The 16,028-nt window shown below is 43.1% G+C and overlaps 1 protein-coding gene across 15 annotated transcripts in view; it reads right to left on the bottom strand.

Moving 5' to 3' along the window:
- DENND1A (DENN domain containing 1A) overlaps positions 1 to 10,880 on the bottom strand; it is a 476,985-nt gene extending 466,105 nt beyond the window's left edge. For 4 of the 15 annotated variants that reach the window (XM_084797952.1, XM_084797943.1, XM_084797953.1 and 1 more), the window contains exon 1: positions 10,622 to 10,879. Coding sequence is in view for 5 of the 15 variants with exons in the window: in XM_084797949.1 (XP_084654075.1) it covers positions 10,622 to 10,638 (17 nt within the window). In the remaining 10 variants the exon portion in view is untranslated. Of the gene's footprint in view, positions 1 to 7,298; positions 7,475 to 9,365; positions 9,601 to 10,621 lie in introns of those variants that run through there. The other 11 variants (XM_084797945.1, XM_084797940.1, XM_084797948.1 and 8 more) reach the window with 6 other exon arrangements.
- Between the last annotated feature and the right edge of the window lie 5,148 nt (positions 10,881 to 16,028).

Raw genomic sequence — 16,028 nt, forward strand, 5'->3', positions numbered from 1 at the left:
AATGAGCACCCCCCTCAAAAGGGACAGATTCAGTATCAGGAAGGATAATAACTGATAGCTGAGAGGATGGGGGGGCAAGGCAAATAAGATTATATAAATGCATTTAAAGTGACACTCCCTCCAATTTTAAAAAGTATATTAATTGCCTTCAGAAAATTCAAGGAAGCTGTATGAAAACTCATAAAGGAAAACAAGCATCCATCCTGTCTTTCTAGGATGGGGGTATTCAGAGGTTGATAAGGAAAAGATTTTCTTTATAGAAGCATTTCAACTAACAAAAGATATGACAGAAACAGAGTATGGCATGTGACCACCCAAGCCAGTGAAACTAGGAGAGAGAACCAGATACCTAACATGTGCCACCTAGTAGAGCAGCTGTTACCACTTAAGTATTTTTGCCAAGAAAATGAACTTGGATCTCATCAAATCACTCATTCTAATTACTATAGGAAATATAAAAGATAAAGGAAATATTTAATAAACCATGATGATTCTGTGGAAATTACATAGAAATAACAGTACATTTTTCTGTAAGAAATAAATTGTAGAGCCAGGAATGGTGATGCTTTAATCCCAGCACTTGAGAAGCAGAGGCAGGCAGATCTCTGTAAGTTCCCAGCTAGCCTGGTCTACAGAATGAGCTCCAGGTCATCTAGGGCCGTGTAGACAGACCCTGTCTCAAAAAACCAAGAAGAAAAAGAAATTGCAAAAAGAAAAAAAGATTTATGAGATACCAACCAGACACAGTGTATGACATCAGTGTATTCAAGCAAATATGTATTTGAAATGGAGGGGAGGCAAGATGGACAGTAAATAAAGGTGCTTGCCACCCGAACAAGCCTGAGCACTGAATCCCATTTCCAGAACCCACAGATGCAAGGAGAGAACCAACTCCACAAAGCTGTCTTCTGACCTACACACACACACACACGTCACATCATCCACAGTGTACCCAAACAATAAATTAAACTTAAACATTTCATAAGCCAAAAAATCATGAAATGCTGAATAGATATTTAATGATAATAAAGAACTCTTAAAAATTTTTAGGTATGACATTGTTTAAAAAGATCTTTCCGGGGCAGGGAAATATTTAAGAATGAAATGTGTCATTTGGAATTTGATTCAGAATAATCCAGGACAGCGGAAGGTGGGAAGGGAATTACAAGCTATTACCTACTAATGAAAGCAAAGCTAGAAATTAATGGCTTGAACTTGAGTGATGAGAGTGATCTGGGGGCTCATTATGCGCTCTACTTTTATAGGTGTTTGTTTCCTAATATAAAATCAATTTTAAAATGAAACTCTAAGCACTATGGAAAATGACTGAACGGTGATAACAGCTAAAATAAAGTATAAATTATTGATGTCTTTTAGAAAAAGGAATAAAAATGTCCAATATTTATGAGAACATAAAATGTTCTTAAGTGCTGCAATTCTGAATATTTACATGCTTATCTGATCTCTCCAGCCAGCAAGAGAAAGAATGATTTTCGGATATCAGGATCTTAAGCCTTCAAATAAATCTAGTAAAACATAGCATACATCTTAAGTGTCTCACTAAAGGAAACAAATATGTTTTAATAAAAAACAAAACAAAAAGATACATAATTGTAAAAAGAAACATATCTGCTTTCTCTAAACCTTTTAAACTTCAGGTTTTCAATGTCAGCATGTTTTAGCCTCAACAAGCAATACTTCTAATAGCTTTCTAGAGAGTCATATCTCTGCTGGGAGCTACACCAGAGACTTCTTTTGATCCCTCACAATGTGATATATGTACTTTCCTTTACAAATTTCAGCCACACACACTAGGGTGGGAGACTCAGAATTCAGCACAGAGAGTGTATAAGTTTTAAGCCAGTTATGTCATAATAGACTTTTGGGGGAAGGGTTGCTGCTTCAGCACTATATCATACCCCATTCCAGCTTCTCTCACACCCTGGAGTTCAAGGCTCATCTTGGACTCAAATAGCATCTTTTCTAGATTGGTTTCCTTCCTTCCGTTTATTCACAAGACCTAAGCAATATCAATGCAACGTCCCTAAAGCCTTTCCTGTGGCTAACAGTTCAAAAGGTGTTTCTTTCTGTTGCTTTCTCTTTCTAAATCTGCCATGGGCAGATTTCCTTCTTGCAGCTGGAACCAGCTCACTTTAAGTCTTACTTGTCTGCCAGAGCTCATGTATTCATTGTGGAGCTCTTAAACATTTCTTCCCTTCCCAGACAATGGTGGTGCACACCTTTAACCCCAGCAACAGGGAGGCAGAGGCAGGTAGATCTCTGAATGAGTTTACATAATGAGTTCCAGTACAGCCAGGGCTATACAGAGAAAGAAAAAAGATTCTTCCTTTCTCACTATAGGCCAAAATATCTTCTCCCAATTGTAATCTTTCACTTGTCTTCTGAAATGCAAATACATCCTGCACCAGTCCTCACCTTATGAACACCCCATTTAAAACATAACTTTGTTAAGGTTGCTAGATCATCTTTACTCATCTCTGGAGTCCACAACCCCATTATGTCTACCTAAAATCTCTCTGAAACTCATCTCTTTTCTTTCCATTGCCAAAACCTCAGATCAGGCCTTCATCTCCTGAAACAAACTACTTCATAGTTCCACAATCCATCAGCCTTCCTTTTCCTACACACAATGCTGTCAGAAAAAAAACTAAGAAACAAACTTTACATATATCCACCTATAAATTCCAATAGTTCATTGCTACACTAATATATTAGAAAATACAGAAGTCCTGAAAGTTGTCACTAGAATAAATCTTAAGGTCTAATACAGTTCCTCATGTTCCAATGATCAACTTGCACAACCTAGGGATGCCACTGCTTGGTCACTGCTCTCTAACCTGCTGCTACTAGTAGTCTACCTAAAAGCCCCAGTGAGATCCCATTACAACTCTCACTGACTTCCTCAATGGTACAGGCTTTTTTTTTTTCTTTTCAAGTCCGCATCCTGTAATCTGTGTCCATGTGTATTTACATATATAATCATGTCCTTCCTGTATTTCAGCTATACTTTTTATCTCCCTCTGACTTTTGTAGTCTTCTCTGTCTGGAATGCCATTGCTCATGACAGCTGCTGATGTGTATTTAACAGTACATTCTAATGATATATAACCAACAGAGACAAATTCTTGGAATGGCACTGTCTTTTCAACAGGAACAAATACATTCTGAACATAATTCTTTCTTGCTTTTATTTGAAACATGCTTTTTAAAAAAATTCTGGTTTTGGGTGGTGGTGACACACTTTTAATCCCAGCACTCGGGAGGCAGAGGCAGGTGAATCTCTTGAGTTCAAGGTCTACAAAATGAGTTCCAGGGACAGCCATGACTACATAGAGAAACCCTGTTTTATATATATATGCATACATACATACACACTCAACACTTAAATACATAATAGAGATATATTCTGAGAAATGTGTTGTTAGGCTATTTTTTATTTGAGCATCACAGATAAGGCTACTATAGACTTTTATGAGACCATCAATCATATATAAGATCCAGTCTGTATCCAAAATGTCCTTATGTACTTATGACTGTACTTGAAATGAATGGTTATAAATTCAGTAAGAGTAAAGGAGATCAACTTCGTTGTGTTTGTGTCTTCCTTATTTATCTTTCCATGTCCCAACAAAGTCCTCTCAGCAAAAAGAATGTTGCAAAACTAGGGATCAGTTCTCCAAGGGCCATGGAAAAAAAAAAAAAAAAAGGTTAACCTTTGAAACTGCAACCAACATTCCAGCCAGGGACTCATACAGATTTAACAGCCTGAATAAAAACAATTACCTTCCCTGTTTCAACTTTCCTAAGTTGACTGCAATGGCTCAGACTGAAAGCACAGAGTAGCACAGACACACTGTTCAGAAAAGTCATAAAAACTCAACAGGCTGACTGGGGTCTCTAGTAACAGAAAGCCCAATCTGAGATTTTTCTTCCACCATTCTAGGTCTTTCTTACAGTCTACTGGGGCTGGGGTGGAAACACTGTATTTGAAAGGCAAGAGGCATTAGAGGGAGAAGGCACAAAGAAAAGTCACATCTCAGATGCTAGCGGCATCACAAAGCAGAGATATGAACTCTTTGTGCTGCCTAAGAAGTCACAAGAAGCATCAAGTCTCTTGGTAATGGGATCCCTTAAAGAGCAGACCAAAAACAGACTGGAGCAGGGCTATGTTAAGAAACAAAGCGGCCCACCCATGCTCATGCAAGCAACCCGAACTGAACTCAGTGGGACTCGCATACACAGAGAGAAATATGAAAATAGGTGGGGTTGGGCCTAAGCAGGAGAAGAAAAAGTAATGTGATAAGTATGATTAAAATAATCATATACGATTTTTAAAAGCAAGGGTGCTCCTCTATGCTTGACAAGAATGAGACAGACTCACAGCCACTTTCAAACCACAGGACTTCCTTTACTCGTCCTGTGAGAACTCCCTCCTTTTTCAAGTTCCTCCTCCCTTTCAGCTCAAGCCTCAACCTCTTATGGGAAGCCATCTTTTATACTTTGAGCCTATGTTTTCTATAGATTTCATTTGGACTAAATCAGAGCCACATGGAGATACCCATTTACATCAAATGGCAAAACTGTTTTGGAAAATTGTTTTAAGAGTTATCATATAAGACCTAGCAATTCCACTTGGGTACGTATACTCAAGAGAGATGAAGCACATGCTTACACTAAATGTTCATATTAATATTTTAAAGAGTAAAAAAGTAGAAACAACCCAAACATCTAACAACTGATGAATGAAGGAGTAAAATGTGGTGCATATACACAATGGAATACTACCCACAGGCCAGCCTGCTCTACAGAGTTACAGCTAAGGCTACACAGAGAAACCCTGTCTTGAAATCTAAAAAAATAAAACAAAAGTAAAGAAATAAAGCTGGGCAGTAGTGGCACACGCCTTTAATCCCAGCACTCCGGAGGCAGAGGCAGGTGGATTTCTGTGAGTTTAAAGCCAGCCTGGTCTACAGAGGGAATTGCAGTACAGCCAGGGTTACACAGGGAAACCCTGTTTCAAAAAAACAAAACAAACAAAATATTACCTACAATGAAAATGCAAGACTTAGCCTGGCAGTGGTGGCACACACCTTTAATCCCAGAGCTCAGGAGGCAGAGGCAGATCTATGTGAGTTCAAGGCTAGCCTGGTCTACAGAGTGGTTCCAGGACAGCCAGGGCTACATATAAAGAAACCTGTCTCGAAAAACTAAAACAAAACAAAATACGAGACTCAGACATACTACAACATAATACTTGAAACCATTATGCAAAGGAAAAGTAGCTAGATACACAAAAGGTTATAATATGAAATGCCCAGAACAGGTAAATCTATAGTAACTGAAGTTAGACTGGTGATTACCTAGGGTTGGAAAAATTTGGGAGAATAGGGAGTGGCAGCTAACAGTTTCTTTCTAGGGTAATAAAATGCTCCATAATTATACTGTGGCATTCACTCTGTAGACATACTTTAAAAGATTTTATTAGTCATGTGTAGTGGTGCACACCTTTAGTTCCAGCACTCCAGAGGCAGAGGCAGAAGCATCTCTTTGAGTTTGAGGCCAGCCTGTTCTACAGAGGAAGTTCCAGGACATCCAGGGCTCTGTTAAACAGAGAAACTCTGTCTTGAAAAACAAAAAACAAAAAAAATATAAGACCAGATGTGGTGCTGCACACTTTTAATCTCAGCACTTAAGATGCAGATGCACACAGACCTCTGTGAGTTCAAGGCCAGTCTGATCTACATAGAGTTCCAGGCCAGCCAAGAGTATACAGAAATCCTGTCTCAAAAATAAATACGTAAGTTTTACAGTATGTGAATTCCATTTTAACAAAGCAGTTTTGAACATCGCAAAATCTGCAAGGCCTATTTTAAGCATGCTCTCACTCTGACCTCACCTAAATCCCTGTTTACATTATCAGTTCCTAAAATCTTCCCCAGGGTTCTCTTGCTTTGCCCTCTGCTTGAAATAAAAGTCTTGCCCAAAGCTGACATGACTATTACCTCTTTTAAGTCTTTTAAGTCTTCTAGTTCGGAGTACAAACAACACCTCTACAGTGAGGCCATCCCCACCACTCTATCCCAAATAGGACGGCCACTTGCTATCATCCTCTCAGCATCTTGCTTGCCTTACAACACATTCACATTACCTTATGTGAAGTTACTCAGTTTATCTATCAGGTCCACTAGTCTGTTAGTACCACAAAAATAAGTATCATCTATCAGCCAGGTGTGCTGGCCCACGCCTTTAATCCCAGCACTCCAGAGGCAGAGGCAGGTGGATCTCCATGAGTCCCAGGGCAGCCAGGACTACAAAGAGAAACTTTGTCTCAAAAACAAAAAACAAAAACAAAAAACATCTATCATCCCCACTGTAATGCCAGATGTCTAACACAGTTCCTCACACTGAATATTTTCATTTCCCTAATAGGCCTGACCTCATACATACCACTTGGTTGAAATCACAGTCATTGCCACAGCCACCATCACCACCCTTAACCCCTTTATGGTCCATATTCATCTTGCAACTAGAACATTCTCTCCCTAAAGCCTTAACACTCCCTCCCACCCCCAGGGTAGCAAGACTCACCTTCACTCCACCACCTAGTCATTACTGGCCGCCCTACCACCATAGCAATTATATTGAATTATGCCTAGGGTCTGAGGGAGAAGAGTGGGGGGCTGGGTGCTTTTATTTTGTACTTGTATCTAGTACTTTCTGGAGCCTCAGCACAAAAGAAAATCTTCATTTTTTGTACCTCTAGTACTTGGGACACACTGTCAGGCACAGCACTACTACAGTTGATAACAACTAATGTTTGTTAAATGCTTAATGTGTGCTTGACACTTCTTAATTCTGTAGTAAGAGGGTAAATGAATTAATGTATTCCTCCAATATCAACCTCGAGGTCAGCCCGGTGGGGACAGCAGAATAGCATATGGGCTAATGCTGACTACCACAAGGCCAAAGCTGTTGGCCTATCCTGTTCCTATGCCTTCAAATCTTAAAGTATACTTTTCTCAGGGTCCATTAATGTCAGGCCTCTTCAAACTCACTTAAAATACTTCCTTCCATTACTTAACAACCCACTTCCTGGACTTGATCCCTGGAAGCAATTTCTAGGATGTCACCGCAAGCAATATTAAACTGCCTCACAGTTTCCTTCTGTGCATCTGCATTATCTGTTAAATTGCCTCATATTAACCACATTCCAGTCCACAGGGATCACTCAAACACTAAATATGATTTAAACATACCTGTCCAAGAATGTCACTTACCACTGTTTTTATGACTCTAGAAAATATCTGCTTGGGCTGAAGGTTTAGGTTTCCAGTGAACTACCTGAATATTGGTGACCTCTTTTCTTTGTCACTTAGATGCTTTGTTTGATGTAAGACAATGCGCCATTATTTAAACAGACCAACAAAACTGGGGAGGACATCCTATTGGGACTCTAGATGAGAAAAGCATGGGAGAATAAACAGACCAACAAACCCTTGTTAGTAAAAGTAATGTTCTACCCAGACCAAGATAATTTGCCTTATACTTAATAAATACAAAATTTTTTGAGATTTCTATTAGCAATTTGCTCTTGTTTAATTCTATATACATTTCAATGTGAGAACTTAATGTCTTAGCATCTTAATTCAGAGCCTATTAAAACACAGCCCATAAATTCTTGCTAGACAATCATGTGCCAGTTCAGGTTTGATATAGGGAACTGAAAAACAAATCTGATAGCCCTTGCTCTCAAGAAGTTTGTGTTCCACTTAATATAAGTCAACTGAGGAACAAGACTTGGCACTGCCATCCTAATGAACAAGTGTTACAGAAACAGAGAGGCGCCTGACCTAGCATGGGGGTGCAAACAGCTGGTAAAGAACTAGCATCTGATCTCAGGCCTGTGGACTCCCACTGTCTCATGTGAAAACAGTGGTTAATAAATAGCACCAGTGGACAGTTGTGGGGGTTTTATGAAATGATTCACATTAAACATTACCATGGTGCCCAACACAGAGACTGCTCCAGTGGCCTTAGCTTGCCAAGCCTGAATAAGCAGTCAATCACCCCCTGGATCTAGTAACCCACATGCTTTATCACTCATCATACTGCAGACATCGGCTTCACAATTACACACAGTATTGTTTTTTAATCAACTTTTATTTTTTAATATTGTGACAGTGTGTTAAGTCAGTCTTAACCCTTGGTCATTAAAATTTTGTTCTCTGTTACCTTAAACATGCCTTTCTCTGACATTCCTGGCATAAAATTCATCAGATGTTCTTAATCATTTGACACGAAGGTGTAAAGCAAACACTAAGTTCCTAACAGGGGCCTGACCGTGTGTTTACTACTCATAACAATCCTGCAGGCCCCTCCTACCCTAGCAAAATCCAGATTCACATACATACTGTTTCATAGCTTGAGAAAGAGCTGGAATTTGAACCCAGATCTGATCCACAAAGTCCTTATAATGACACAAGACATCAGAGATAAGCAAAAGAAAACAGATTGCTTAGAGGGGCCTAGGAAGCCCCACCCACCTACATACCTACCTACTAAATAGGGCCTGCATACTTAGCGTCTACTTCAGCTGGGTGAACACCCTGACCAACTGTTCTGCCTGACAGAATGGCCAGTAGCAACCAAAGCCATTTTCTTCAATGGTAAGGATGGTACCTAAACTGATTATTCCCTTACCTCTTGTCTATCCATACGATCAGCTATGAACAGAAAGTGCACAATTAACACTCGATGTAAATCACAACTAACTTTCATTACCTCTATTTTCATACTCTCTTTCAGTCTCACCACAGGCTAACATATTTCCCAGGTCTTTTTCTTTTAGCCACTGAGCAGTCTAGTTTGAAGATCAATAAGGCCATTCTTCATACTAATTTCACACTTAATACAATTTCATGCCTTGGTAACTTCCCTTGCTCAAGTGCACAGATATTACAGTGATGCGTTCCACCAAACGTACTGAAGAAACGTATCTGTGGACCTGCTACTGTCAAGAGCAAGAGCAGATGACGGCTAGTCACCTGAACGTCTGCTTGTTCTATTTTAATGTTCATTCAAATGCACGATGCCTCCAGTCCAGCAAGTCTCTGAATTTCTCTGGAACAAGAAAGGTAAGCATTCTGGTGCTTCCTCTGTTACTCTGAGGTAACTTACAGAAAATGTTTCTGTGTGCTACTGAAAACCACGTTTACAACTCTTACTTAGCTTGGAGTGCCTTTTTATTCCCAACAGTTGACAAACTAAGTCATTTTTCCTCCCCAGATTCTCAGACTCTTGTTTGGGTTACGTTCTAAACCCCCTCTATAAAAAGTAAAGGTCACCTTATGCCTCCACATTCATTTTCATAAGCAAACCTTGCTAATTTCATTCAGCGGGTGTCACAGGGTTTCTGCAAAACATACAAGACACCTTTTTTGTAAATGAGAACCCTAACTGCTGAAGAGACTGAACAGCTGGGCAAGGGTCACACTGCATGTGCATCACCTGGACATGAGATGCAGTGTTTGAATAATTATTAGATGTTTGCCCTTGAGGCCCTTCCTCTTTCAAACTTCCCTAGTACAATTCTCAAAATGCTGAAATAAACACATTCCATGGACTTTCCTATAAGAGGGTTTATGGTGTTTTTCAGAAAAGCCTATGCTGTCAAATTTGTTCTTAAATGTCCTTAAGCAATTCTATTAGTCATAAAGAAAAAGTGAACAGCTGCTAATGATGAGAGAGAGATAAAGCATCTGAGTTCTAGGGCTGAGGAAAGGAGTGGCCAGAAGAGGTCTTGGCTGGGAGGAGAGATAGAGTCTAACGCAACACACCCAAACTGGGCCACATAAAAGTTGCACTTTCCAAAGTCAACTTGTAATGTTTCAACCGGTGCTGAAGTTACAAGTATCAGCCCTTGCACCAGAAAACTAAGCCAGAGACTCCAAGTGAATGAAGAAGTGGGGGAATTTGCCAGATAAGATTACAAACCCTTTTCAAAATCAGGTGCTCAGTTACAACCCAAAAGGTATCTTCCTTCATCGCCTTTGGCCCTTGCTTGTGTAGACTTTGATAAGAGGAAGAAAAAGCAAAGGCAAAGGGCCTTTCCCTGCAGGCTGTTTAGCCCTTAAATCCACCAGGAGCCCCCTCCCTCGAAGAACCTCACACCACTTCTGTAATGGCTACAGGCCTCAAGCAGACAGGCTGCAACCTCTCGGGACCTACCAACTCTCGGGGTCACCCCAAACACACCCACACGAAGACGTGCTTTCGGAGACCTCCCCACTCTCAGCAGCTATGACAGTTTTCTGGGGCTCTGTACATCCCGCCGAGAGAGCCACCTCGTCACGTCAGCAGTTCCCGCCCTCAGGTGAGGAGGGGACATCTAATCACCCGCGCCCCTCCACCCCGCACGCACCCAGACCCCGGGCCTCCCCGCATCGCCATGGCAACCGTCTCCCCCTCCCCGCTTGACGCCTCCACGCGGGAAACCCCTCCGATCCCGGCAACAAGTCCCCCAAGCGCAGCCCGCGGCCTGCAGCTCTAGCCCGGCCTCACCTCCCCCGCGCCCGGCCCGGCTCCGCCCGGCCGCACTCACTTGATCCTGGAGCCCATGGTCCCGGGGCCTCCTCATGGACCCGTGGGCCCCGCTCGGCGCTGCGCTGCGCTGCCCGCCCGCCCGTGGCCGACCGGCCTCCCTCCGGCGCTCTCCCCGCCCCTTCCTCCCTTCCCTCAGGCTGGGGCCCGCCCGCTCGAGGCTCGCTCCCTCGCTGCCGTCGCCTCCCGGGGTTAAAGTACTCGCTCTAGCCTGGCGAACGCCATGGTCGCCGGCGCGCGTACCCGGCGCGCGCCGCCCCCTCCGTCTCTCACACAGCCGCCCCCACCCGCCCTCGCCGCCGGCCGCGGAGCCTGCTGGGAAGTGTAGTCCGCTCGCGTGACGCCGCGGGGGTGGGATGGGGGTCGAGGTGGAAATGCACATCCGGACACTAGTCAACTAGAAAGGCCTGGGGCTTTTCTGAGACGAGAACTAGGGACCTCTGTCCCACTGCTCTCCATCAGAACCCACCCAAAACACCCTGAAGAAACTTCCGTCGTGACCCCAGAGGCCACTGAAGAAACCTTAATCCACATCCCTGTGGAGTCCTCTTGACAGGCTAAAATTTGGAGTGTCTGATTGGTGGGAGGCATTTGTCGTCCCCTCACATATGCTTTAATTCAGGAGTCCTCATTGACTCCACTTTCACTGAGTCAAGCTTCAGGGTTCTTGTCTCCCAAATTTAAAGAATGAAGTTCATGAACCTTTAAAGAGTTTTTATATACATCCCTAAGTAGGAGCTTGGAAGAAAACAAAACAGTCGGCCCATCACGAGAAGCAGGGTACCATAGAGGTGCATGCACCTCTATGACTGAGGAAGAATTAGTCAGGTGTCTCCTCTCCGTTTTCAAGTCATGTCCTCACCTATAACTTGCAGACAAGGGTAATCGATAACACAGCCCAAACTTTCTTCTGGTGTTCCTGGCCTCCTGCAAGGGCATTCTAGGCAGTGCTGGCCTGTTTCTATCATCTGTTCTCTCCATTCTCACCTACCAGCTTTGCCATAGAGACAGTGCTGCCCCCTCAGACTTGTACCTTCCCTCCAATTCCATACAAATCTTCTGTCACGCTATCCACTTCATGCCCTGGTTTCCTCTTAACCTTTCCGCTAAGACTGTGTAAAGACCCACAGGAAAGCCACCTGGAAAGGTTACAGGACCTTGGGATGATTAACACTGCCTAGAATCATGTTTTGAGAATTGCTTCCTTGGGAAATAGAAACAGCATCTACCCTCTCCTTAGAAGGTCCCAATAACAAACTAAATAGGTAAGTCCACTCAAGCTGAACCTGGGGAACCAATGATTTTATTGGGCTTACTCATGGAGCATGCGTGAGGGTTGCTTATAGAAGTGAGGGTGATTTCAAAGCAACTACACTGGAAACCATTCACCCTATGCCCCCACTACGCCCGCACACCTTTAATCCCAGCACTTGGAAGGCAGAGGCAGACAGATCTCTGTGAGTTCGAGGCCAGCTTGGTCTACAGAGCTAGTTCCAGGACAGACAGGGCTACACAGAGAAACCCTTATCTGGAAAAAAAAATTTTTTAAATGTCTGCCCTACCATGAATGATAGCTTTCCCATAGACATACATAGTTTTCTTTAGTTAACCTTCTATAATCTACAATCTCTGTACTCTAGCTCCTCCCCAGCCCCAGAGGAATGTGCAATTAGAGTAAGATTGCATACAAATGCCTGGGAGGGTCGGGTGGAGTCTCCTCTGAGGGACTGTTAACAACCAACAGGCCTGCTCTTGATGTTCTGCAAACAGGCACAGTTGAGTTGAGGCTATTTTGCTGAGACACCAGGTTCTACAACAACCACCTAGGTGAGAAACTATGAGGGAGTTTCTAAATTAGTTTAGTTCAGGAGGGTGGTTCTATTCCATGGGCTGGCTTAAAGAACAGGGAAGCAGGGAAGCTCTCTCTGTCTCTGTCTCTGTCTGTCTCTGTCTCTCTCTGTGTGTGTGTCCCTCTCTGTCTCTGTCTGTCTGTCTGTCTGTCTGTCTGTCTGTCTTTCTCTCTCTCTCTCTCTCCTCTCTTTCTCTCCTGACTGTTGTGATTGGCTGCCTCATCTTCCTGCTGCCTTCTCTACCATATTAATTGTTCTGTACCCTCAAACTCTGAGCCAAATTAAACCCTAAGGTCCTTTTTTTTTTTTTTTTTTTTTAGACAGGGTCTCACTATATAGGCCTGGGTAGCTGGCAGAGCTATGCCTGCCTCTGCTTCCTGAGTGTTGCTGGTCTTCAAAGCATGTACACACACACACACACACACACACACACACACACACACACACACACGGCTTTAAATTGCTTTTGTAAGGTATTTCATCACAAGAAGAGCAACTTATACAAAACCTGTAGGATGGCTCAACAAGAGCCTCTGCTTTCTTTAGTGGTCATTATCAGGGCTACAGTACTGAAACCTCATTTGATCTCAACAGTCCCTGGCAGAAGTTAACAAAAAGGAAAATATTTGAGAGCCAGGACCATCAACCTGCTACCTGCCCTTGGCAGGCCCTGGAGAGCCTCATTTTATGTACTCCAGTTTCATGTCCTCTAGGCCTACAGGGACCACAAAGAAGCAATGACGACAGATTCGTTTAGAGAAGGCATGAGTGCCTGCCCTCTATGAATGGGGCACAGTATTCCCCAGGCCTGGTACATGCCAATCCTCAAGATGCTTCTAAGAATTCGTCCTCCCACTTTGCAAAGAGGAAACAGAGGCATATTCCCTGGCGGATACAACTAACAACTAGTGAAGCCAAGGTCAACATCAGTGCTGAATAATTCCAGACACGTGACAGACCTAGTTGTACTTGAGGGTGGCACTTTTGGACATAAGTCAGAAGGCACCACAAGCCCACGGGTCCCTTTTGGTACTAGACTTTTTCTTTTTCTTCCTTGTCTCCTTCAATTTTCCCTCCTCCTCTTTTTTTTTTTTTTTTTTTTTTTTTTTTTTTTTTTTTTGAGACAGGGTTTTTCTGTGTAGCCTTGGCTGTCCTAGACTCACTTTGTAGACCAGGTTGGCCTCGAACTCACAGCGATCCACCTGCCTCTGTTTCCCAAGTGCTGGGATTAAAGGTGTGCACCACCACCATCCGGCTAATTTTCTCTTCTAAAGTACTGTTCATCCCTTCTACCATTTTAGCCCTTTTAAGTCCAGAAAGTGTCTCCCCACTCTGCACTCATGTCATAGTCACCACGGTAACATCCTAGGCTCCCCAGGCAGGCAGGGAGCAAAGAAAGTGCAATGAACAACAGAAAAACTCTTCCTTTGGGAGTTACCTCCTGGATAAAAATCAGATCTTCCTTTTGTCAATGCCTTGAGGTTGTTGAAGGCAAAGGGTGAACCTTTTTGAATTTAAAAAAAAAAAAAGAAAAGAAAGAAATGTCCAAACTGCCATTTTGAATTCAAAGTCTTTGCACCCAGACACCAACACAGACTTATAAACACCCCCAGGAGCAATGTTCTGCTAGACAGGCAGGGGTTCTGTGTGTTTACTCACCTTGTTTTCTATGAAACCTCTCCAAGGAGCAGTTGTTATCAAGATCTTCTTTGGAATGAGCAGTCAGTTCAAAAGCTCTGTGCAGGAGACTATAAATAAAACAAAGTTATTTGGTGGAGGGCAAAAGCTGGCTGCTTTTCAAAGAAGGTTGTAGCCATCCTGGCCACAAAAATGTCTGAATGCCTACTGGGTGGTTGTGTGTGGGGTGTGTGTGTGTGTGTGTGTGTGTGTGTGTGTGTGTGTGTGTTGTACATTGGAAGGGGAGGCAAAGGGTGGGGCTTATGTGTCTGCCCAGGTGGCCTCTAGACAACAGGGTGGTCTGGGAAAAGAACAGAGTAGAAGTAGTAGAAGTTAGAAGTCTGGCCTGCAATGACTGTCTGCAGCACTGTGGGTTTAAGCAAATAATTGGGCAATCATCTGTTTCCACTTCCTCCTCTGTAAAATGGGTAGAGAGGATGGGGAGGAGCTCAGGTCATAAGACAGAGTGTGATATAGGAGCCAAGAGTGCAGGACATGGAACCAGGCTGCCTGGGCTCCTTCCTACAACATATATGAACTTGGACAAGTTTTCTCTAATCACTCAATATTTCAGTTCTCGGTAGAATGAGAGTGATGATACTATCAGATAGTGAACATGAGAGTTAAATTAGTGACAATAATGTATATAGTGATGAACATGTAGTAAAACACTCAAAAGTCACTGACAACTAGTATGTAAAAAGCTCTGAGCACAGGTTAATGCTTGGCTTCGTTTGGTTGATTGTTTGTGTTGCTGGGAAATGAACTCGGGGCCTTGTGCTTGTGAGCACTCTATTCCCAAGTTATACCCTAGGCCTGACATTTGTTCTTAAATAAGTGTAATAAGGATTGGGAGAGTGGTTCAGCTACCAAAGCACTTACTTTGCAAGTATGAGGACCTGGGTTTGATCCCCAGAAGCCATGTTTAAAAGAGAGAGAGAAAAAAGTCAGGTATAGTGATGTGCCTGTAATCCCAGTGCTGGGAAGGCAGAGACAGGCGGTCCCCTAGAGCTAGGGAAGTTCTAGGCCATGAGAGAGCTGGTCTCAAGTAAAAGGTGGATGGTACCTGGGGAATGACACCTGAGGTTACCCTCTGACGCACACACAGAACACACACACATACACGCACGTGCATGCACTCACACATGCAAACATGCATGTGCTCCCTGCATACACACAAATATGCACACATGCTCACCTACAGAGAAACATAATAGTCCTGTACTTGGGTTTGGGAGCCCCAAAATGCCTAACCCTCCTTTACTGTTTATATTCTGTCAATTTCAATTCCATATCCATCAGGACATTTGCTGCTCTGTCTTACTTACAAATACATCACATCTTCCACTTTGTTGTCCAGGCTGCCTACTTGAACTTGTGCTACCAATCTACAGCCCAGAGGGAAGAACATATCCACCCCAAACCCTGACCTGCAAGCGTACTTCTCCACACCATTCACAAGTGCTTACACCACTTAGCCCAGAACTTAGTCGTGAAGCCTCATCTTACTGGAAAATCTGATCTCTATTCCAGACAGTCATGTGCACAGCTGAAGGCAGGAGTAGCATTTCCAAGAAACAAAGGGAGGGCAGATATTGCAAGACTGCCCATGTTGGCCGTGTTTGCTCTTGTGGCCTTAGACGAGACACTGCATTTCTCCAGGTCTGTTTCCTCACACTCAAAGCAAAAGAGTCAGGCCAGGATCTCTTCACAAAGTAATGTCCATTTCTAAAATTCTATAATCCAGTGGCTCATTGTTTTCGATGGTTCATTTATCTGATGTCATTCAAATAAAATGAGAGCTCCCTGCCAAGTACGTGGCATAATAGATTGTTAGAATTAAAATCTTCCAGTGAGGGGGTGATTGGAAACTTTGCCTTC

This window comes from Acomys minous (assembly GCF_964271855.1).
Source record: "Acomys minous genome assembly, chromosome: 10".
Lineage (NCBI taxonomy): Eukaryota > Metazoa > Chordata > Mammalia > Rodentia > Muridae > Acomys > Acomys minous.